This window comes from Euprymna scolopes, chromosome 3, assembly GCF_053919585.1.
Source record: "Euprymna scolopes isolate OS-2025 chromosome 3, ASM5391958v1, whole genome shotgun sequence".
NCBI lineage: Eukaryota > Metazoa > Mollusca > Cephalopoda > Sepiida > Sepiolidae > Euprymna > Euprymna scolopes.
Window position 1 is genome coordinate 19,289,727 of NC_136484.1, and position 23,970 is coordinate 19,313,696.

A 23,970-nucleotide genomic window follows, 5' to 3' on the forward strand; every position below is an offset into this window, starting at 1 on the left:
ATATATACACAAGTTAGACAAGCATTTCATCCAAGCCATGAAAATTGTTAAACAAAATGTTTTTACTATCGGCTTTAAAAATAAAGGTACAAAATTCAATTTGAAATGTATTTATCTTCAAAGTGCACTTTTATAAATTTTACAAAGTAAGGTATTAAATTTAATTTAAATTGAATAAAAAAAATTACCTTGGATTTATTTTATGTAATGTACATTTTGCTGCAATTTAAAAACATTCTTTCATCTAGCAATTAATGATATAGATATAAAATTTTCAATGATTTATTTTTTAAAAGTGCAACATTACATTACATAAAATAAATCCAAGGTAATTTTTTGATTCAATTTAAATTAAATTTTTATACCTTACTTTGTAAAATTTATAAAAGTGCACTTTGAAGATAAATAAATTTCAAATTGAATCTTGTACCTTTATTTTTAAAGCCTAAAGTAAAAACATTTTGTTTAACAATTTTCATGCCTTGGATGAAACGCTTTTCTAACTTGTATCTTATCTTTTTAAGACTATATTTTAAAACTCTCCTCCTCTCTATTTCAGTTTGTATGTCTCCTCACACCACAACTCATTTTTTGTAACCCTCTCTTTGTAATACAAGCCTGAATAATGAGAATCTGAATTTTAACAAAAAATTTTAAATAATTTTTTAGATTCAATTTTTTTAACTTCTTTCAGAATGGAAAATCTTTAAAATTTAATAAGGAATATATTTCAGATAGGTTTCATTAAAAAATATTCAGTACATAACGAGAAAAATAGAGATGAAATTTTCAAAAGGACTGTATAACTGGTTACCGTCATTAGTAGTCCTCGCCAGCGAAAGTCTTTGTTATTGTTATTCTATTATTTAAAACATTTTGTGCCCTGCTCTTTCACGCGAGGACTAATATATATATATATATATATATATATATATATATATTGAGCATTATTCATTCATTTCGTTTCCACATGTATGGCATTCGTTTTTATGATATCGTCCGTGTTAAAATTCATTCTAGCAAAACATCGAGTACTTACGGAAGAGACCGCCTGAAGGTTATCCACATCTGAGTGAAAGTGTTTCTCTAGAAGTAACTGGAATCGAACTTGGCACGGCCGGGTTCTTATCCGTGTTATTAACTAGTTAATCTCCGTTAATTCCCTGTACGCTGTTGCTAAATTGGCATCTAAGAAATTTGCATGCGTGACGTAATCAGTTACGACCACAAATAAAGCCCTTTTGCAAATATAAAAAGCGCTTACTTTTTCATTATTCGACCTCGTGTCTCTTTTAAGAACGGCTTTTTAAGTTTACCGGTCGAAGTGTTTAGTGAAATACGCAATTGATGACGTAAGTACTGATATTTTATTGGATGCTTATTGAGCAACTCTACCTTGTTTTGCATTCGAATGTGCATCAACATTTGCATACGGTGTTTCAAATTGCCTTTTCTCTTTTAATGCATAAAACTAAATCAATATTGAATGCCTGAACTGCTGACATAGTTTGCCAAAGTACAAGTTTAGAAGTATTAAAACGATTATTTCTCCAAAAATGTCTGCTTTGAAATTCATCATTTGATATCACAATTAAATAAAATCTTTTTTTTGTCTTCAAATATAACGCGATATATTGAACAAAATATGAATTGTTACCAACTTTTTTATTTCCATTTTTTACGCGGCATCATATTTTGATGAAAATGCGGTTTTATTGAATCCTTTATCGATAATCATTAATTGAATACTAAATAACTTTTTACTTTTTTATCCTTAAGTTCTCGCATTTCAATCATCGAGTTTCCTACAAATGGGAAAGGATTGCTGTTTTCTGTGTTTGAATCTATCTATATAAAACTTATTGTTAGCTAGGTTTTGACCTTGAAGTTTTGTTTTTTTTATAAGCTCCTTCATCAAGTCGTTTGTTTGGAGTGATTTTTGTATAAATAAATGATCATATAACGCAAATCAGCATATATATATATATATATATATATATATATATATTAATATATATTTACTTTACGTTTCCTTGTCAATTTAATAGTCAGTTTTTTAACACGCCATCTTGCGGACGTTGATCAAAACTGGCACTGAAAGTATTAAAAATCTATAAGATAATTCCTTTTTAAGGAAACTAACGAAAGGGTCGTTTTAATTTAATAAAAATGCAAAAAGTTGTTGGGTTTTACTTTAGCATAATTATTCTTATTTGTATTAAATCCAATGTTCTCGGAGATTTGTTTCATATTTTTACCAAAATTCACTTTATATATATATATATATATATATATATAATTTTTTTTTTTTTTTTTTTTTTTGTTCGAAGCGTCCTTTTCGTGGTAAAATCATCTCATCGACGTTGTTGTTTAGTATTATTTATTTAATCTGATTATTGTCCTTAACTTTCTTAATATACGAAGGTCGTTCTAAAAGTAATGGCTCCTATTTTTTTTTTCTAGTTCAAAACGTAGAGTTACGAAGACGGGAATGGTACGATTAAAACAAGCGACCTTTTCTGCACCAGAATTTATTTGTCTATATAGTCTCTGTACTTTTGGCAGGAATTCAATGACGCATCTCTGCTTCTGACACACGTTCATTACAGAGGCTGCTTTCTTAGTTACACACCGTCAACATCTGCAGCAGAAAGATGAAACTTTCAGGCTATGAATGCATAAGTTCAGTCATTATTACAATGCAGTTTGCAATCCCTTATTCGGACAGAATAAAAAAAAAATAGGAAACATTACTTTGGAATGCCCCTTATATTTCTAGGTATCTATCTTTCCAGAAACACATAGGATTCTTACGGAAGGGATCACGTGAAGGTTGGTAACATCCCTAAGTGAAAATGTTCCTATGGAATGATCTAGACTCGAACTTGGCACGTCGATGTTGTCAGTTCGTGTCTTTAACTACTTAGTCACCGTCACGATGTTGATGCTTTATAATGCCTCATAATCTAGTGCCTATTTCTTCGGTATGTTGAATTATTGTGATGCTGTGAACCGACAGAAATGACCTTCTTGGCTAGACAAATGGCGCACAGACGCCCATGATAAAATCTTCATCACGTGACGGAGAAAGAATAATGGCGACCATTTGTTATTTGACGCTACATTTTTAACTTCTTTTCTGGTCGTTTCAAAAAATGTTACTTCATACGGTTATTTCTTTGGATGGATTTGTTTTTAAATAGTAACATACTCTTAAGGTTTTAACTAACAGCTAAAGCTGATTTTGGGGAAGGTCACCGCTTATCAAGGCCAAGAGGCCACTCTAGGATAAGAATTAATGAGTGTTAGATAAACTGAGACAACACCGTGATGATTAGTAGTGGTGGGACTTGGCTAGGGGTTAATTATATAAACAAGAACTTATTTACATCAAACTTAAAAGCTGCCTTGTTATAGTCGGTTGGGAAGCAGCCTTATGATATTGCCTTCCACAGGCGGACAGTTCGAGGAAAGAAACTCTGCTCATGACATTTTCATTTTGTTTTCGGCACAATGAGAAAAATTGTTGACAGCTGTTGTAACTAGACGAGGATTTGTTACGAAAGATTTACAGGATGAGCCATAGATTGGAGCTCAGTCGAGCATCTGTAATAAACGTAACGATAGAGCAGAGATAAACTCGCAACGTTTCTTTTGTGAGAAAGTAGGTGCACGAAATAGTCCTCGCTCACTAGAATTCAAAGACCATTTTATACCTTGTCATGACAGGAATGGATACTCTTATGAGCTCCTCCCCAAATGTTGGAGCAGTACTCCATCATAGGACGTATTGAACTCTTGTAAAGGATAATGTCGGGAGTGATCTACTTTCTGGAGAGGTAGAATGATCCAATCATTTTCCAGCGATTTTTTTTTTTTTTTTTTTTTTAGCTGATTTGATGCATATCTTCTATTTCCGGTCAAAAGTGAAAGTCGGTCCCAGAAGTTTTTCAAAATAGGAAATTTCCTCTAGACAGGAACCGTTTATTTCAGTTGGAGTTCAGTGTGTATTTGAGTGTTGGTGGTGAAAAGGTAGAGGTTTTGCTAAGTAACGAAAAATTCGAAATGAAGAGAAGTTTTATTCGACGGTACGAGTACAAAACCGGTCATCTTTATTCTTATGCTGATTGAATTTAAGGAAGAACTTCTCAAATGTATGTTAGATCTTTCTTCCACGTGGCATAAAGATTTTCTCTTCAGAATCCATCTTGCGTGTATTACGTTTACAAGAACTATGGAATCTTACGCTAAATATTTACATTTAATGGACATGCTTATACAATATAATCGCGGTATGTCACCTCCTTGGCGAAAGTGGTTTTCAGTCGAGTTTGTTCGTGAAATTGATAACATTAACAAAGCAAATAAGAGGCGCTATTAACATTTATTCGTTTTCTATATTTAAAAAAATCTAATTTGTTTTATTATATAACAAGGCAGGAAATCCCTATACGAATAATATTTGTATTTATAATTTAAATTTTTGAATAAACAGAAACTAAGTTCCAAGTATTTTATTCAAAAAATCTTTCACTTTTTTTTTTCTTTTTAAACTTAATTTCGGATAGTAAAATATCCATCAGAGAATGCAAGTCTGTTTTTCGTTCTTTTTTTTTTTTTTTTCGTTTTTCTTTTGGCGTTTTTTATTTTTTGTTTTTGTTTTTTTGTTTTTTTGTTTTGTTTTTCTTTTTGTTTTTTGTTTTTCGTTTTTCTTGTTTTTGTTTTTTTTTTTTTGTATGTTTTGTTTTTCTTTTGTTTTTCGTTTTTCTTCCCCCCCCCTAAGTAAAATGTGCCCTATTGTATCAACGCTGTGCTGGTGTTGACGCATGGTGTATTGCTGGAAATAACTTTTCAGTTTGAGCTTTTTAGGTGCGTGGTTGGCGAAAGCTTTTAGAATCATTAAAAATTTTGCGTAAATTATTTTCAAACCACGTAACGATTCAAATATTTTATTCAAAAATCATTCTATTTCTCTTATCTCCTTATATTAATGTATGTGATTGTATATACTGATAGTATATACAATAACCTTCATGAATATCTAAACCTGTAAAAATTACACGATTATTTTCTTCATTGAAATTACATTTCTGAAAAGTCAAAATAATATAAAATATTTATTTTTCATGGTTTATTCATTTATTTTAATAACAGTTTAAGTAAAATATTGATCTTTAGCTTTTTTGCATGCTTTTTCTTCAAATATTAGATAGTAATTTTAACTAAAATAATATAGAAAAATCAGTAACCGTCTGCTTCTTCTTCATATAAACAAAGAACTGTTTCTATTGCTGCGTTGTTTATGTGAATTACTTCCCTTTGTTTAGCTCATGAGAAACTGACAGCTTTTCGACGTAGATAAGATATTTATCTAACACTGTTTATGTACTTTTAGTATAAAAATTATTCATGTATTTTTTTTTTATCTTTCAGATTTGAAGTGTTCCTCAGAAGAAAATCAAAATGGGATTAAAACCATCGAAGAAAAAACTTTCCAAGGAAGACATGCAATTCCTCAAAAAACATACCCATTTTACTGAAAGACAAATCAAAATTTGGTACCAAGGGTTCATGGTAAGAAATAATCTTTATTTTCCAATTATAACAAGAAATTTCAAAAACACATAGAAAACATACTTCAATATTTATCAGCACATATTTTTACCCCCCCCCTCCCTTGTCTTTTCGATTTCTAATAAGTTTTTGACAGACTGGTCTTTGGACGTAAAACTTTAGCAATTCTTCAGCAAGGTATTGCCTTTTTTGTATATTAAGCTAACTAAAATAATTACTAAGACAAAAAGTATCCTTTATTTGGGGGGGGCATAGTAGTAGATATTCCACAGAATTAAATTTCTTCTAAAGACGCATCACACATAAATGGTGACCCTTTATGTGTGATATAAAAATATTTGTAACTAGTAAATACAATATGACATTTCATTTTGCCGCTGTGTTTATTAAGTGGAGTATGTTATGCAAAAACTGATTTCATAAGCGTTCATCAAATGTAATCCAGTATTCAAATTTTTTTTCTGAACAGTAAATCTACTCGACTCTTCGATAAGAATCGAAGCGGAAGGAAGTGGTGATTATTTATCTCAAGAAATCATAATTGATGAAAGATAAAAATCAAGGCATGAGTAAATAAAACCATGATCGTCTTTCTTTCTTTCTTTTTTTTTTTTTTTTAGAATGCGATGAATAATTCCTGGTGAATATTGTTTTCCTTTCAATTTGCAAAACTCAATCATGTTTTACAAAATCAGAAGAAAAACAATTTTCTTCTACACAACAACCAAACAAAACGTGTAAATAAATATTTGTAGGTATAAAGAACTTGAAACCTTAAATCTTTATTTAATTGGATTTGTAAAAACATTATTTGGATTTTTTTTATTTCTTCGTAGCATACGCGTATATGCATGAAACGCCGATCTCTAAAAACCAGCTGCTCTCTCTCTCTGCAGGTTCACTCTAAAGAGAATGGTCTACTATGTTGATTTGTTATGGAAGACTGGCGGCCTTCTATTTATCTCTTTTATATTAAAAAATCAAGTGTGGTGCTCTGTTAAACATATCTCTTGAGCTACGCCGGGTTTCTTTGCTTATTTTTCTAATAAAACACTTTTCTACGAACACGTGTTTCGCCTATCCACGGCTCATCAACGTAGATGACTGTACTAGGTCTCGAACCTCCAACCATAGGGACTTTGATCGAGTAAGCATACCGTTATGCCACGAAGGCTCGGTTCAAATCACGTGCTATTTATCACTTTTAAAGATGTCAATTTTTACTTTTATTGATAAAATTTGGTTAAAGTTGTCTCCTCCTTTGATTTGAAAGATCGTCACATAGTTTTTGGACATTATATATATATTAGCAGGCCGCCCGGAATTACCCGGTCGTAAAATATGCTTAAATATATTTGATAATTCAGATTTCGTATTATGAAATTATATTGGACCCAGTATATAGTAAAGATTAAAAAAAAAAACTTAAAAAAAAAAATGACTCGTGCGCCACCACCAAGAATCTAAACTAAAATGTTTAGCTTACGGTTTACTTTTGCCTGAGCTATAAAAACATGTTTGCTACAAGACTAAGGATTAAAATATGAACCAATAGCTACTGTTATGCATGCGTATTTGTAATGTCGTCGTTCGACCTTCACCTGGCAAATTCGAATTTTTTTTACATTTTCACGCTTTTGCACCGATTTTCCCCAGCTAAAATACAAATACAAAGTTTTGCATGAGTTCGAATAACTATATCCTAACCTATCATGTATGTAGACCTAGAACTGACAGGAATTTGGTAGGCAAATTTTTTTAAAACAAATATATATACGCATATATATATATATATATATATATATATATATATATATATATATATATATATATACACAGAAAGAGATTTGTGTTTACTATAACTTTTTTACGTAAATACATTAACTATATTAGGCAAGTATAAATCATGTAGAATATCTGCGTGATGGTTAACTACGTAATAGTTAACTAAAGATGATGATCCCATAAGAAAATCGAAAAAAACTAATAGGGAATTAATTAAAATGAATGCTTAAAAGAATATGCAAATTAGCTAGATCTTTTGCAGATGAATGCAATTCTACGACCCATATATAACAAAGTTGTATTTTATTTCGAAATAAAAAAGGTATTTTAATATGAATATCAATGCACAAAAAAAATTATAGGAGTATAGATATATTTGTTTTGCAAAACAGTTATATACGGAGACGTGTTTCGCTGAGTTTCATTGCTCGGATGTAAATAAAAGTTGAGTCAATTTCAACCCCTTTCGTTACTAAGAGAATATAAGGGCCGTCTCCATCAAATGGAATTCGCCAATATTAAATGCACGTCGTTTGTATCCACTTGCAAACCTGTCTATTTTAATTGATGTAAAATGTAGATTGCTTTTGTTTGTTATTAAATGGAAATAATGATGTATATTATATGGCGCTACTTAGATGCCATTTTCCAACGTAAACATAATGCTAGCCTTTAACGTTTTATTTTCACTTGCTATAAAAGATTGAAACAAGAGTGTCAAGTTGAATAGGTCAACGACAAAGCTATACTTAACGAGAGCTTAGTATACGTATTTTATTCACTTGCGTATTATCTTTGCTTTTTATATTTATGTTTTCGTTTTTAGCCATTTATTTGAGATATATTTGCTGACATTGTTTTTCTTTTAGTACGTACTTTTATTTATTTTTATTTTTTTATTTCTTATTTTTATTTATTTATTTATTTTTTTTTTTTTTTTGTAGACTATAATTTGCCGTGTTTTAGCTTTTGTCTAGAGGTTAACCATATATAATTTGGGTTTGAAAACTCTTGATTTCTGCTCCTTTTAAATGTCAGCAGCTGTTTTTACTTTCCTAAAGGCAAACAACGCTTTGATAACGGTATGAAACGAACGCGAAGACAACCAATTTAAACATTTCGCTAAAAGATAAAATGGATAAACAACCAAGGAATCAACTTGGACCTTTTCAAAATGGAATTATTAGTTTCCTTTTGATGCGTTTTTGAATGCATACATTTTTATGAGTTCCAACATCCTACAAAAAGGGAACCGGGAAAAATTTCCTCAGTGTAAAAATTTTATAGGTTTAGGTTATTTTAACACGTCCTGCTTCTAGTAGTGGAACTACTTTAGTATTTCTTATTGGTTGGATTGTCGTGTGGCATAGCAACTGGTCACCGCGTGCTGTTCATTGTCTGATTTATAACACATCTGTCCTGGTATTACCAGATCAGGCTGTCTGGAGATATTGGCTTTCTGGTGTAAAATACAACATTGATGTTTTTCTTTCTTTTTCCTTTACAGAACTCATATTCTGCAAAGCCAAATTCAAAACCATCTGTCCTCTACAAAACCTCCAAACCAAACTCCATGAATAAATATTTTAAAGTATAAAGAACTTGAAGCATAAAATCTTTTTTCTAAAATTGTAACGTGGCCGTTAAATGTTACTTTATTAATTCATAAAAATAAAACTGAAAATAAATATCCAGGTCGACATTTTTTTCTTTTAACAAGTTTTTTTATTATTACCGTTACTTTCGACACCACATGTCCATTTTAGCCTGGCACACGGTCCTTTCGCCCGACCACATGCTTGGCACAGCCGGTCCATTCTCGTCCTCGACTTTACACATCCATTTTCTTCGACGTCGCACTTTGCTTCTGCAGACTGTGGTGCATTTTGTCTCCTTTTTCTTCTCGTGCCAACTCACACTTCCTTATTTGCATATGCGCGTTTTTCGGCTACTGCTGCTAATAATCTCTTCGCAAGCCAGCCATCCTTCGCTGCTGCTGCTATTTTCCCACGCGCTCATATGCACTGTTACAAAATTACTGGTTTCGATATTAAAGAACTTGAAAAGGCTTGATATGTCGCAAAACAAACACCCATATCTGTCGTATCGACTCTCCGTAATTGCAGCAAGCTGTTTCTCTTTCTGTACTGACAACGTGCGTGCGAATTGCTGTCTCTATTACTGTTGTACACGGCTGAAACTTGTTGCACAAGTCTGGTGTGGACAAGTTTATGCATACCAAATATGGTTGGCTTGCAGAAAGAATTGGATTTTATTTTAAGTGACTCTGTACAACATTTGGTTAGTACATTCTTCTTAAATCTTTAGTGAAACATGAAATATCTTCAATAGAACTCTAACATGGAAACGCTGAACTCGCTATCGGCGGCGTTAGCTACTACATCACTACCACAGCATAAATGTGGCTGAGCGTTAAGATGTCCACTTAAACGACATGGTCATTCGGATCAAGTAGGTTTTAAGAACCCTGCAAAAAAAAAAGCAAAGCAAAAGGGGGCCACTTTCGCGCCGACACCGGTTGACTTGCGACTCACTTGGCTTTTGTGTTAGGTTGGTGCAAAAATAATGTCGTATATATATAATATATATATACTAGCAAAGATACCCGTGCTTCGCACGGAGCTTTGTTGCGCACTCGGGTACCAAAATCTGTGGGCACCTTTCCAGTAAGTTGATGTTGTAAGAGCAACGATTGCATAAGGTGATTAACATTTTAACTACCTCTTGTAGTGACTGAAATTCAATCAGGAACTTCACAAAACATTTTCATCAAAAAGGAAGGTTACTTGATGTTACATAGTAAATTTTTCATTGAAGTAATTTTCAACTCTTGCTTAAATTTTATCTTGCACATTCAATACTAAAAACTTACCACAATCAGATCATGTCAGTTTTTCCTCATATCCATTTCTCGAACTTTTCACTGAAGAGCCTCAGGGTAAACTACATTTCTGCTGCTTTGATTTGGAGCCAGAATGTAGAGTTTTTCTGAACTTCCTGTCCGGCTGATGGAGACGTAGAACATACCGTGACTGAAGCAGTCTGATGTCAAGTCTACGCCAATGGTGTTAAATGTCTGACCTTGACTTTTGTTTATGCTCATTGCAAAACACACCTTCACAGGAAATTGGAGTCTCCGGAATTTAAATGGAAGTTCTGAGTCCGATGGAACTAAGGGGATCCTTGGCAGTAGAACGGTTTCGCCTTTGTAGGGACCACAGGAAATGGTGGCCTCAAGTACATTGGTGTGCAATCTGGTGATAACACATCTGGTTCCGTTTGTTGTTTTTGGCGGTTCCAAGGATCGAAGAATCATGATTGGCGATCCAATTTTGAGATTTAAAATGTGTGGAGGCATTCCAGATATCTCCAAAGAGTTTAAAAACTCCACAGGGTAGTGAACAGCTTCATATTCATTAGTAGCCGAATCAACTGACTTGTATTGCTTTGTGTCTCCTGGAAATTCATCCATTATTGAATTGTTCAAATGATTCACATTGCTGTTTAATGGCGAAATAATAGCCCTCTCAGCAAGCCAATCCGGTGATTTTCCATTGTTTTGCAGGTCTGGGTACACTTTGTCTTTCAGTTGCTTCTGATTACCGACACATTTACCAAGCGCAGTTGGAATCTTAATTGTGTCAGGTGAAGAAGTGATAGGAAACTGACCATTACCGATTTGGAGAAGCAATTTTGAGAAGTCTGCTGCAGCTGTGTTATCAGAGATATAGGCTCTCATATTAGTAGTCAGTCTCTTCACTATAACGTGCCTCCAGAGATAGGATTGTTTCAAACTTGCATTGACAATGTTAGCCTTTGTGCCATTTTTAACCACTGGGAGGATTTGACGGAAATCACCGCAAAATAAGGTTGGAATGCCACCCATGGGATTCTTGTTTCCTGTGATGTCTTGCAGTGTTCGGTCAATTGCTTCATAAGCACTCTTGTGCGTCATTGGGGCTTCGTCTACAATGATTGCAGAGGTGTCTCTAATTACATTTGCCATGGCTGAGTTACCAGTAATTTTGCAAACTGGCTGATCCATTCGATGAGTATCCAAGGGTACTTTAAAAGTGCTGTGAAGAGTGCGGCCACCTTGTAGTAGAGTAGCAGCAATGCCACTGGATGCTGTTGCAAGCACAATCTTTCTCATGGATCTAATCTTTGCAAGGATCAAATTGATTACAAAAGTCTTGCCCGTACCACCTGGAGCATCAAGAAACATCATGTTTTTGTTCATTTCACCTTGTGCTTCCAACATTGCCATGAATGAATTGTAAACTTCTCTTTGAGAATCGGTCAGTTTTTCGTGCATATTTTCTGCTTGTAGGGAAAGTTCTTCAAGATTATAAGTAACTTCACGTTGATACTCTCTCGCGAGTCTTTCATCTCTCCCTTGCGTTGGTGCAGGTAATCCATAGCTTGCCAATGGTTGACCGCACATAAGGAGAACTTTTTCTTCAATTAGACAAAGAGTTTTATTGTAGATGTCCTCATTAAAATCTGCTTCTGGATTGTTAACTTCTTGCCTGTATCTGTGAAGAATGTCTTCAGATATTACATCACGAAAAGCCATCCAGATCTCAAGAGGATTGCTTGGCTCACAGGCTGTTAAAATTATCGCAAATAGGCTTCGCAAATTTGAAGGTGATTGAGTGGCACTTGCCTCTCCTACTGCTTGATGCAAGTGATGGTAATTTTCTAGAAGGCCTCGAGCAAGGCACGCTGTTCTGTATGTTTCAAACACCTGACCATTGTATGCTCGCAAATCTTGAAATGAAGTTGGACCAGCAACCTCATTGAGCAACAGGCGTAAGAAATAACACTCCCCTGCTTTTGGACTAATCGTGTAGATTCTCCCAATGCATGGTGCCTTCCATACATTTTCAGTACCTTCAACTTGTACCCCACGCATTCTTCTCATCCATTTCTTTGTCGATTTGTTCCAAGTGTAAAACTCAGGGACTTCTACGTATTTGAGACCCCTTGCAAAGTCATCCTCATGGCAGAGTTGAAAAAATGCTGTCAAAGTTGTGGCAGGCGGTGGACCTTGGGCTCGTTCCAGAGCAGTATCAGCTGAGAACATGACACGCTGCCCATTTTCAAGATGAACAGAAAGTTGTACAATTGGGGGGAAATGTTCATGGATGGGATGTTCCAATATCCTCCAGGCCGCCTCTGAACTGCCGACATACCTTGCATTCTGGAACTGCTGGATCTCATCCACAATGTGACTTTGTACTTGGCCTTGTTGGTTAGCTGCTCCATCAGTTCTTTGTAGTTCAAACACTGCTTGATCACATCCTTTATTCACGTATTTGAGGACATATTTGATGCTTTGGATCGAGCTGCAAATTTCTACGTTAATGTGAGCGTTGAACTGCTGAAGGAGGACCTTGTTGTACGGAACAATCCACTGGTTTGTTATTTCTTGATTAACATACCGACCATTTCTCTTCATCCTTATTGTACCAGTCTGGCCTCCATCTTCTGGTTTTCTTCGCCTGTACTTGGGGTAAGAGTCTTGGCCTTGCTCGGTACACTGAAGAAATTCTTTTGGGTATTTTTTGGAACATTTGTTGTCAATCATACATGGACAATTTGGATTAAATGGTCCACAAGGTCCATGCACCATATGTGCCATCACTTTAGCATGAAGATCAGGATCTTCCTCTTTGTCAGGGATCTCTGCAGATATGCAGAGATCCATTTTTTCTGGTAGAAGTTTGTCCTCTGGGGCCTGCCAGGTGAGGATGTGTGCATGCGGCAGTCCTCTTTTTTGATATTCAATACTGTACAGGAAAGCCCTCAACCTGCCAAATCCTCCCTTTTTAATAAATTCAAGTAACTTTTTTAGCTTCTGCCTGAAAACCCTGGCAACAATATCTGGACGATCCTGAGGGTCTTGCCCTTGAAGACAATTTTCTGTAATTTCTGTCCACTTTGGATTTGTTGTGAACGTGATGAAGAGGTCGGCTCGGCCCATTCGCCGAACATATGCCATGGCATCACTTTGACGCTCAAACATGTATCGAGGGCCTCCTGTATAAGTTGCCGGAAGTACAACTCGTTGACCAAACTGTTCTGGATTCCCATCCTCCCTAAGAATTGAATCTCTCAAGTTGCTATAATTGTCAGCTCTCAGGGTCTGTTGCTCACGCCTCAGGAACTGTAAACGTTCTGTTTCAATCTTGCAGTACACATCCACCAGCCATTGTTGAAATAGCCTTCGGTACCAGAGAAAATAGTTTCCAGGCCGAGTCATTAAATGGTACGAATAAAATTGCTGTTGGGTAACTTTTCGCCCATTGGATGCCTTCATGTAGATGTTGTAAGATGGAGAACCATAGGGGTACATTAACGGGTACATTAAAGTATCGTAGAGGGGATGTAGTTCGGAGATCCGTTTTAATGCATCATTTCTAAAACACAAGACAATATCCCGGTTAGCTGTTGGTTCATTCTCCATTAATATTCCAATCTCATACGTTGTTGTTGGAGCATTGAATCGCCGTGGATGCTCTTCTTGCGGCCTTCGGTCTTCCCTTATGACAACTTTATGTTCTACCAAGTGTTCTTCTTCAATCCTCTCCTTTGTTGTTTTCAGCTGACAAATGAAGCTGTTGTTCTCATGTAAAAATTCAGTCAGACTTCGGAGAATGTCTCTATTGAGTCTACTGTCACGTCCCCGATTATGTAGTTCCTCTTCCAGACTATCCAAGAAGTAGACTTGAATAAACTTTGCTGTTTCATCTTCAGGTGGTAAAAGACTCCCAATCTGGTGGCAAACCTGGCCTCGAATTCTAAAAGAAGGATTCCACCCATATACTGCCGCAATTTTGTGACCAAATGATGCCATTGCAAAACAATTGTTATAGCTGCGTAGATTTTGCAGAAAATCTTTAGAGATGGGACCATTGCCGGAGAGCAAATCTTGAAGCAACTGAGGCAGTGGTGGAAAGCTATCAAGCACAACTTTGCCAGAAGAACAACAACAACCAGGGGTTTCTCCTTTAAATTTTACAGCTGAGCAATGTTGACATACTTTGTCCATTTTTCCTATATCAGCTGTAGTGAGAGAGTCATTTTTGTTGTAGAGCAATCCTTTTCTATTGCAGTGTTCTATTTCATGGTGTCTCAAAGCAGTCATTCGTTGTCTAGCTGCCTCGTTTTCTGTCAATTGCTGGGGCAAAGTCATACTCTCTCTCCATGCAGCCTCTCGTTGTTGCCCTTGGTATAGGCGAAAGCTTCGTTGGGTTTCCGATTCATTCTGATGTCGTTGAGCCACTCTCAACTGACCTTGTGTACGTCTACTTACCTCATATAATTCATTCGATCGTAATATTGCTTCTCTTTCCAGTGCATATCTTTGCCTTTCTTGAATTTCATCTTGTGATGAATTTAACCGCCTTACAGCATGTCTAGTTCTGTCAGCTTCACGTTGGGTTTCTCTTTCCAAATCTGACAGTCTTGCTCTCCTTTCTCTTTGACGTATCCTGTTAAGTTCTAGACGTCTTTCTCTATCTGAATTGTTTTCATTGGAGCGAATTGCAGCAACTCTTAGTCTATTAGCTTCCAATCTTTCCATTCTTTCTTCCTCACTTTCGTTTCTACTTCGTTTGGGTGGCATAATTTCGGTTTTAAACGGAATTGTTTAACGATATTAATGATTGTAAATTAATTAAGCGTAAAGGAAATGTATACTAACTGAAATGGACGAACTATAAATAATATTTCTGAATAGTACAATTATAAACAATTATATTGTAGCAAAAATGAATAAAAGCGACCTACTTGTGACTCATTACTTCCGGGTGTAAACGTCACAGTCTAAAAGTAATAATTAAAAAAAAAAAAAGTAAATGTAAAATAAATGTAATACCAACTTAGGTTAACTAATATATGTAAACAGTACAATTAAAACAGTTCTATTAAAACAAATAATTACTAAGATCTAGGTAATTGTTAGTCTCATTGTTATGGTTTTAAAGAAAAAATGTGTAAAAAAAATTCTGCTTTTGTGAGTACGTGTATTTCTTTTAAATTACATAACCTTTTTATTTTATTATTTATATCTCTTTTAAATTTATATATTTTGTTAGTAAACTGGAAGAAATTCAGTTTAATAAAACCTTGTTCGTGTTCTTTACGTTAAACTCATATTTTTATAAAAGGTTCATCCGGTTTAAAGAAAGCACTACGTTTAAATAAGACTGGAAATAACTAATTCAATATATAAATAGAAAAATGAAATAAATATAAGCTTTAAGTCTTAAGATAGTAATAATCAAAATGTAATAAATTATTTGTAGTTCAAATCTATGATAAGACAGGCTTTCGAAATAGGCTCGACCAGAAAGATTAAATTGGAACGAAATTATAATCTCCGTGCCATTTTCAAAACAACCCCACAAAAGTAACGGTATCCTGCAGTTGGTTAAATGACAACGTTGGTTGTAAGAAAAATGTTAAAGAAAATGCGCTTATCTGTTTATTTTGAACTGTTTTATTTAATTAAAAAAAAATTGGCTATAACTGGAAGAGAGCGTTATGTTTTGGGGGTTGTTTAAAAAATAGAATGGAAATAAAGTTAGTTCCGTTTTAATTGTCTTTAATTGCGGCAAGCGCTAACAAAATCGAAAAATCACTGTTCACATTCGAAATGTTAACTTTTATAGGTTTACAGGTTTGCTGACAAGGCTGGGGGTGTTTATTTAGAAAGCCATACTTAACATGGGGAGGTTGGGATGTTTAATACAATTATTTTACTAAATTGATTTTTTTCATTTAAAAATAAAATTATTTCTTTTTTAATAAAGTTTTATTTTAAAATATTTGTTTTTGTTTATTTATATAAAATTACGATAGTTGAATTGTATTCTTTCAATTATATTGGCAAGTAAAATATAAAAGATTAAAACGGAACGAAATTGAAATTTCCATTACATTTTCAATACAATCCCAAAACATAAAGCTTTCCTCACCAAAAAATTGTTTTAGAAGTAGAAGAAATTGATAATTATGCACTGTAAGAACCAAGCTGTCATATGGGCATTAAAGTAAAATTTTATCCAACTTTTGTACTGGGAAAATAATAATATCTACGAAAGTATTCAGTTGCGAAGTGTTTGAATATCAGATTCGTTGTCGGCGATTATTCCGAAACCTTGTAAAAAAAATATTGGGGGGGGGGGCGTAATTCTTGTAATATGATGTTTTAAATATTTTTTTAGGTTAAATTAAGGTTTCACGATATTTTGTAAATAAGCAGATCATCTAAATAAAAAATATGAAAACTATTTGAAATTTTAAACTATTTTCAAGAGTTAACAATTTTTATTTATTTTAAACATTACCATTTTTTTAGCTAAAATTGAAGTTTCACGATATAATTTTTTTTTTTTTAATTGTTAGTTGGAAGCACAAAATAAGTTACAAAACATCTTTGCCTTCATGGCTTTCAAAATAGTAACGTTAATATTTCAGAACGGTACCACAAATACCGAAGGAACTGAACTGTCTATATTGGTGGCCGGAAAACTCGTCCCGGGAAAACTCGTCTCCGGAAAACTCGTCTCCGGAAAACTCGTCCCCTTTCGCTAGGTAGGAAAACTGGTCCCTTATTGAATAAATACCGATTGAAAACACATTTTATGATCATTCTTGAAGGAGATATTATTTTTTAAAATAGACTATAGCCCCCCCCCCTAATATTTTTTAAAAATATTTTTACTTGTTTAATGTTTTCTTTTTTCTTTTTTTTTTAATAAAATCGATTTTCTAAGTGTCCGTTTTCTACCTAACTGGCTAAGTTCTTAGTGGTTTCACTTATATTAAAGCGTTTATTATGTTCATACAAAGTTGATTACAAATTTTTTTTGTTCTTATTTTAACGATGTTTTTTCGAGTCATAAAAACAATAATTAAAAACAAAACCAAAAAATTAAAAAACAGGGAGCGATTCGATTTTTCGTTACTTTTTTGTTTTGGTTTTTAATTATGATAGTTTTTTGTTGTTATGTTTTTGTTTTCTCTCATACCAAATGCACTCATGCGTTATTTAAAATTATATTTTTATCCATTATCAACATTTATTGTCGTCCTGTCAAATTTTGCAAAAATTAACTAATAAATTAAAAGCGAAATATTTTTTTGGCGCGATAGATGCCATGTGCTTACAATCTATCGTTAACTAATTTTTAATTTTTTAAATTTTTACTTCAAAATTCTAAAATCAATCATTCAGAGAAAAAGTAATCACTAGATAAATTTATTAATCAATTTTATTGAAAACTCCGCTATCGTTTATCAAGAATCTTTTTAATTTCATTTTTGTTGGTTGTTTTTCGGAGGGAGATATAGTTTTAACCCCCCCCCCCCCACTCTCTCTCCCTCTCTCTAAATTATATTTAAAAAAATATTAAAATTTATTATTTTCTATTTAAAACTAAATCTCCCTCAGTAATTTCTTTAATTTTCTATTTTTTAGCGATTATCAAGACCCCTAAGATGTGATTTACCGGACATTATTTCTCGTTCGGGTTTGTATTACTGTACACATAGATTCGAAAAAGTTGTCAAAAAAACAAATATATAACAAATAAATGTTATCAAAAGCAAGATAAATTACTTTTCTACCAAACTGGATATAATTTTCGTGTTTTTATTTAATTTAACATGTTTATTCAGCTCAAAAAGCATACAGTGTTTACCGATGTATTGGAAAATTCAAAATGGCGGCCGACTCTCTCTATTTAACACGGTAAGTTCGGGAAAAGGTGTTATAAATAATAAACCAGACAAAATACCATTAAAAAACCACCGAATATATGTCAAGTTATGTTACGGTAACATATATTGAGCAAATTTCTAACAGTATTTTGTCTAGTTTATTATTTATAACACCTTTTCCCGAACTTACCGTGTTTAAGAGAGAGTCGGCCGCCATTTTGAATTTTCCAATACATCGGTAAACACTGCATGTTTTTCGAGCTGAATAAACATGTTAAATTGAATAAAAACACGAGAATTATATCCAGTTTGGTAGAAAAGTAACTTATCGGGTAACCCAACTTATCTTGCCTTTGATAACATTTATTTGTTATATATTTGTTTTTTAACTACTTTTTCGAATCTATGTGTACAGTAATACAAACCCAAATTTCAATATTTTTTAAAATATAATTTAGAGAGGGGGGGGTTAAAACTATATCTCCCTCCGAAAAACAACCAACAAAAAATGAAATTAAAAAGATTCTTGATAAACGATAGCGGAGTTTTCAATAAAATTGATTAATAAATTTATCTAGTGATTACTTTTTCTCTGAATGATTGATTTTAGAATTTTGAAGTAAAAATTTAAAAAATTAAAAATTAGTTAACGAGAGATTGTAAGCACATGGCATCTATCGCGCCAAAAAAATATTTCGCTTTTAATTTATTAGTTAATTTTTGCAAAATTTGACAGGACGACAATAAATGTTGATAATGGATAAAATTATAATTTTAAATAACGCATGAGTGCATTTGGTATGAGAGAAAACAAAAACATAACAACAAAAAACTATCATAATTAAAAAACCAAAACAAAAAAGTAACGCTCCCAGTTTTTAATTTTTTGGTTTTGTTTTTTATTATTGTTTTTATGACTCCAAAAAACATCGTTAAAATAAGAAACAAAAAAATTGTAATTAACTTTGTATGAACATATTAAACGCTTTAAAATAAGTGAAACCACTAAGAACTTAGCCAGTAAGGTAGAAAACGGGCAATCGATTTTATTTAAAAAAAAAAAAAAAAAAAAAAAACATTAAACTAATAAAAATATTTTTTTTTAAATATTATGGGGGGGGTGTCTATTTTAAAAAGCAATATCTCCTTCAAGAACGATCGATATTTATTCAATAAGGGACCAGTTTTCCTACCTAGCGAAAGGGGACGAGTTTTCCGGAGACGAGTTTTCCGGAGACGAGTTTTCCGGAGACGAGTTTTCCCGAGACGAGTTTTTCCGGGGCGAGTTTTCCTAAATTCGTCTATATTATTGGTAAGTGGTAAATTTTCACAATATAAATTTATAGGAATACAAACAGAACAGTGATATAAAAAATAATTTTGAAAGAAATATTGTTCACAAACCTTTTTTAATATTAATTTCAATTTTTTAATGTTGTATTAACTTAAAATCCAGCAGTTGATAGAGCAAACGTAGATATGTCTGTAGGTTTGGTAGCGTGCGGAAAGAATACGTTATTATTTCGAAAGGCAATCGTAGAGTGAGGAGGGGGGTGGGAATTTAAATAAATATTGTGAAATTTCAAGTTTAGATAAAAAAAAAAAAAAGTATTAATAAACTTATGCTTAAAATAAATAAAAATTATTGTTTATTTTTGAAAATAGGTTAAAAAAAAAGTGTTAATGCGTAAGCACCAGAAGTTAAAATTATAAACAAAAGGTAAATTTAATAATAAAAATAAGTGGAAAAAAAATCCAATAAAAAGAAAAATATCTATTACCGACAACATGTAATGACGTAAATCTCCGATTGTACAAACAGTAAACCTTTCAGATAATATACGTAAAGTGAAATAAATCGAATATAAAATTAAATGAAAATATATTAAATAATTAAATGTTAAATAGATTTTGTAAATAGTACAGTTGAAATGATTAGAATATTTCCAATATGTAATAAGGTCGAGGTAATTAGTTATAGAGATTTAATATAATGTGATATGCAAATGAGCATAAGTCATTCGATATGGGGGTGGTTTGTAGAATAGTATATAAAGAAATTAGGCATTGATTCTTATGTCTCCTTTAACAGAAACATCCTAAAATGGGTTCTAATGTTTCTCTACCAGGAGAGATCTACCCTCTTACCTCCTTTATATTTCGTTGATGATGGAGAGCTGTACACACAGACAGAAATACACGAACCCTATTACTTTATAAAAATATAGATATATATATATATATATTAGTTGAACGTCAAAAAACATTTTTGCACTAACCTAATAAATTGATCAGAAAACAGTTAATTGTTTTTTCATTTCCTGTTTAGTTTTAGAAAAAGATTTCAAAAGGGGAGATATATATCAAATATGTTTAAGAGTGCATTTTTTTTTTTTTTACAAAACTGATTACAGATGTCACGTAAGTGAACCAGTGTCGACAACCTGAAAGCGTATTTTGTTTTTTGTTTGGCTTATATTTTTGTAAGTGCTTGAAAGCTAATTAATCTTATTTTATAGTATTGAAATAAACGTTGCTGATCATCGGTGAACACTCCTGAGTTTACTTTATTATATTTTATGTTGGCTTTTTTTTTTATATATAGAGAGAGATTCTGTTGAAGACACTTTGGTGTGAAGGAATAATTAACGTGGAATGGTTTTGTTTCGATCAAGATTTCTTTTAAAAAATGTGCTTAGAAATGATGGTAAATTGAAATCAACGAAAGAATAAGTGAATCAAAACATCATCGTAACCATTGATTAATGATAAACGAATTAGTTCCCTTTAGAATCGCTCTTTCTCAGTTAAAAATCATTAAAACCATTTCCTCTCCGAACAAAAAAAAAAAGCCTGACTGTCTGTTTACGATTTCAAATTGGCTGTTTTATTTTATAATTTAAAAAGAAAAGCCATGATGAAATAAGACTCAATTTTTTTTTTTTTTCATTATAGATTCTTTGAAAAATTAATCAAAAGTGTGCAAGTAAATTGACATCTGCCCTTTTCTAATTTATATTAAAAACTATTCAGAAAAAAAAAACAATGTGTTGTGTGTTGAATTTTCACTGAAAAGTCATTTTCTATTGATTCCTTTTGGCTTTAAAAGGTTATAAAAGAATTTACTAAATTGTTTTAAATTCATCGTTATTTGTCTTATTTTATTTTTCATTTTAAGTGTTTTAAAAATTTCAACTACCGTGGAATTTCCACAGGTTTTGTTAGTTTCTAATATTTTGTATGTGCGAGTTCCTTCCTCATAGGTTCCGAAACGGCTGAGCCTATCTTTTGCAAATTTCACACAAAGTAATTTATATGTCTGGCAGTGTTCTAAAATGTTTTGTACAGAAATTTATCCAATCGAAAAAATTCTATCCTAAAAATAGTCTTATAGATAAAAAAAAATTTTTACAAAGGAATATTTTACGTTACACTGGCCAAAGGAGATAAAATATCGGTAAATCATTTCTTTAAACAGAATTATTGACATCTAGTGATATAGCTTAGTGGTAGAGCATTCGACTACAGATCACATGCTTCCCTGTTAAAGCCCAGGTGTACCTCACCATTTTCTTTTTTTATCTTATTAATGAAATCAATTTACGATAAAAGAAAAGGTAATTTTAAAAATCACCGCAAATTATTTTTAGTTTTCATATTTTAAAACTGAACATTAATCAGAAGCGATTTTTCCAAGCCATTCATTGTCAAGCCCAAATATCAGATATATTGTAAAACAAAAAAACATAAATGGAATTTGATGACCGACATTATCATTTTTTTTTGTTTTTGTTTCTTTACGAATTAGTCCACCGGGCAAATTATTCCTCGGAATATATAATACATAGAGAATTGATTCTATAATAATACATACGCAATATGCATAAATTAAAATATGTTTTAGCGGATCGTATGACCAGGAAACGCCAGGTGTCCAGCTAGTTATTAAGTATGGAATGAAAAGAAAAAGTAGAAAGATATTTAATACAGTGATGATAAAGTTGGCGAAAAGAAGCGGAAATAAACCATTGCGGGTATAAAAATGGCAGAAACAAATGATTGCGATTAAAGTGAGAAAGATAACGACAGATTCCGAGACGAGAATAACCGAACCAGAATAAGGAAATAAAGGAAAAATAAAAAGTTACGAATTACCGAATGAAAATAGAGAATGAAAATAAAATGTTCACTTTTGACTTGATTCAACAATTTTATCGTTGATTGGGAGAGACAGGCCTCAATTGGGCGCTATGAAAGCAGGTTCGTAGCAGATCAGAGGGTAGGGAGTTTCAATAAAACGGCAAGTCCTGACAAGCAATTGCCGAAAAAAGAAAATGTCGTGATCAAAAAATCAGTTGGTTTCCAACTATTTCCGGGTGCTGAAAGATTGACGACTTCCTGAAAGGCAGGTCTGATCGCCATCAACGTAACACGATGACAACTATTGTTGCTGCTGCTACGGCTATAATTTTTCTCTGCATGGCTTGTGTTGCAAGCCACCACTTGCCTTGATTTATCAATAACAAAAAAAGAAACCATGATTCTGTTCAAGTCCTATTACTCGCCTTCACCCCCCCCCCAAACAAGGCACATAGCCACTTGGATGCAAGCAGTTACTAATTGGGACCATACCTCAGAAAGATTAACAAGATGTTGGTTTACGTTAATGATAACTTCTGCATACCAATACAGTCAGAGAAACAGGTAGCAGGAAGGAAATGCCAAAGCCTAGCTCTTAGAGGGAAGAAACTATTAGAGTAGAAAGCTTTCTGGAATTTAGGGACTTCAACAGTGAAAGGGTGTGATTTTTTTTGATTTTTTTTTTTTTTTGTTGTTTTTGCTAAGTGCGTCTGTCAGGGATATGCACGTCGAGGAGGCACAACACAAAGTAATAAAACTCAATTAAATACTAGTTGATTAGGCAGCCCACGCGCTGTTTAGTGATTTTCGTATACATATAAGGGTCTTTCTAAAAGTAAAGCCTCCTATCTTTAAAAGTTGAAGAGCTACGAAGACGAGTGGTACCATTAAAACGAGCGACCTTTTGTGTTCTATAATTATTTTTTTCTGCATAGGCACCATCGTTCTTGAAGTATTTTCGGCAGGAATTCAATGACGCGTCTATTTCTGGCGCATGTCCATGACATGGGTCGCTTTCTTAGTCTCGCGTTGTCAAGATCTGCAACAGAGAAATGAATCCTTCAGCTTTGAATGCATTAGTTCAGTCATAACAATGCAATTTGCAATCCCCCCCATTTGAGCAGAATTAAAAAAAATAGGAGGCATTACTTTTTGAACGCTCCTCGTATATTTTTACTCGGCAATTTGGTAACCTGAGATATATATATATATATATATATATATATATATATATATATATATATATGCTATTAGGAAACCGTTGTTTTCTCTATCAGGGAGCATTCCTCGTAGATAGGAAACCTAATCTATGTATACTAGGTTGTTACATTTTTGTACGTAAAAAAATCACTTCTAAATGAATTAATAGATCATAATGAATTTGCTAAATACAGCTGATAGGCGTAAATGGTTGTAATGTAGACTATAGTTGGTTTATACAAAAGGAATGGGCGCATTTTTGAAAATTCAAACATCTCCAATTTGGGTGAAATTTTAGCAATAGATATTAGACGTCGATTAACATTCACCAAATGTCGGGGTGGAGGTCTTTTTGTCTTGGAGGTATATTGAAACAAATTTCCCGTGTATTTGATTCTTAGATAGTGGACACTAATCAAGGAAGATTATTTTTGATTTCAAGTTCTTAAGTCCCCTTAAGCTTAATCCTTAAATTATATTTTTATAGAATCAAAATCGTAAATTATTTTGATCAAGATT

The 23,970-nt window shown here is 32.9% G+C and overlaps 1 protein-coding gene across 4 annotated transcripts in view; it reads left to right on the top strand.

Annotated features, from left to right (window-relative positions):
* Positions 1-23,970, top strand: part of LOC145253291 (neuronal calcium sensor 2-like) — a 570,463-nt gene that overhangs the window by 536,554 nt on the left and 9,939 nt on the right. For all 4 annotated transcript variants that reach the window (XM_080112920.1, XM_080112923.1, XM_080112921.1 and 1 more), the window contains one exon: positions 5,434-5,574. In XM_080112920.1, the coding sequence (XP_079969046.1) occupies positions 5,464-5,574 (111 nt within the window). In that variant the 5' untranslated portion in view covers positions 5,434-5,463. The remainder of the gene's footprint in view (positions 1-5,433; positions 5,575-23,970) is intronic.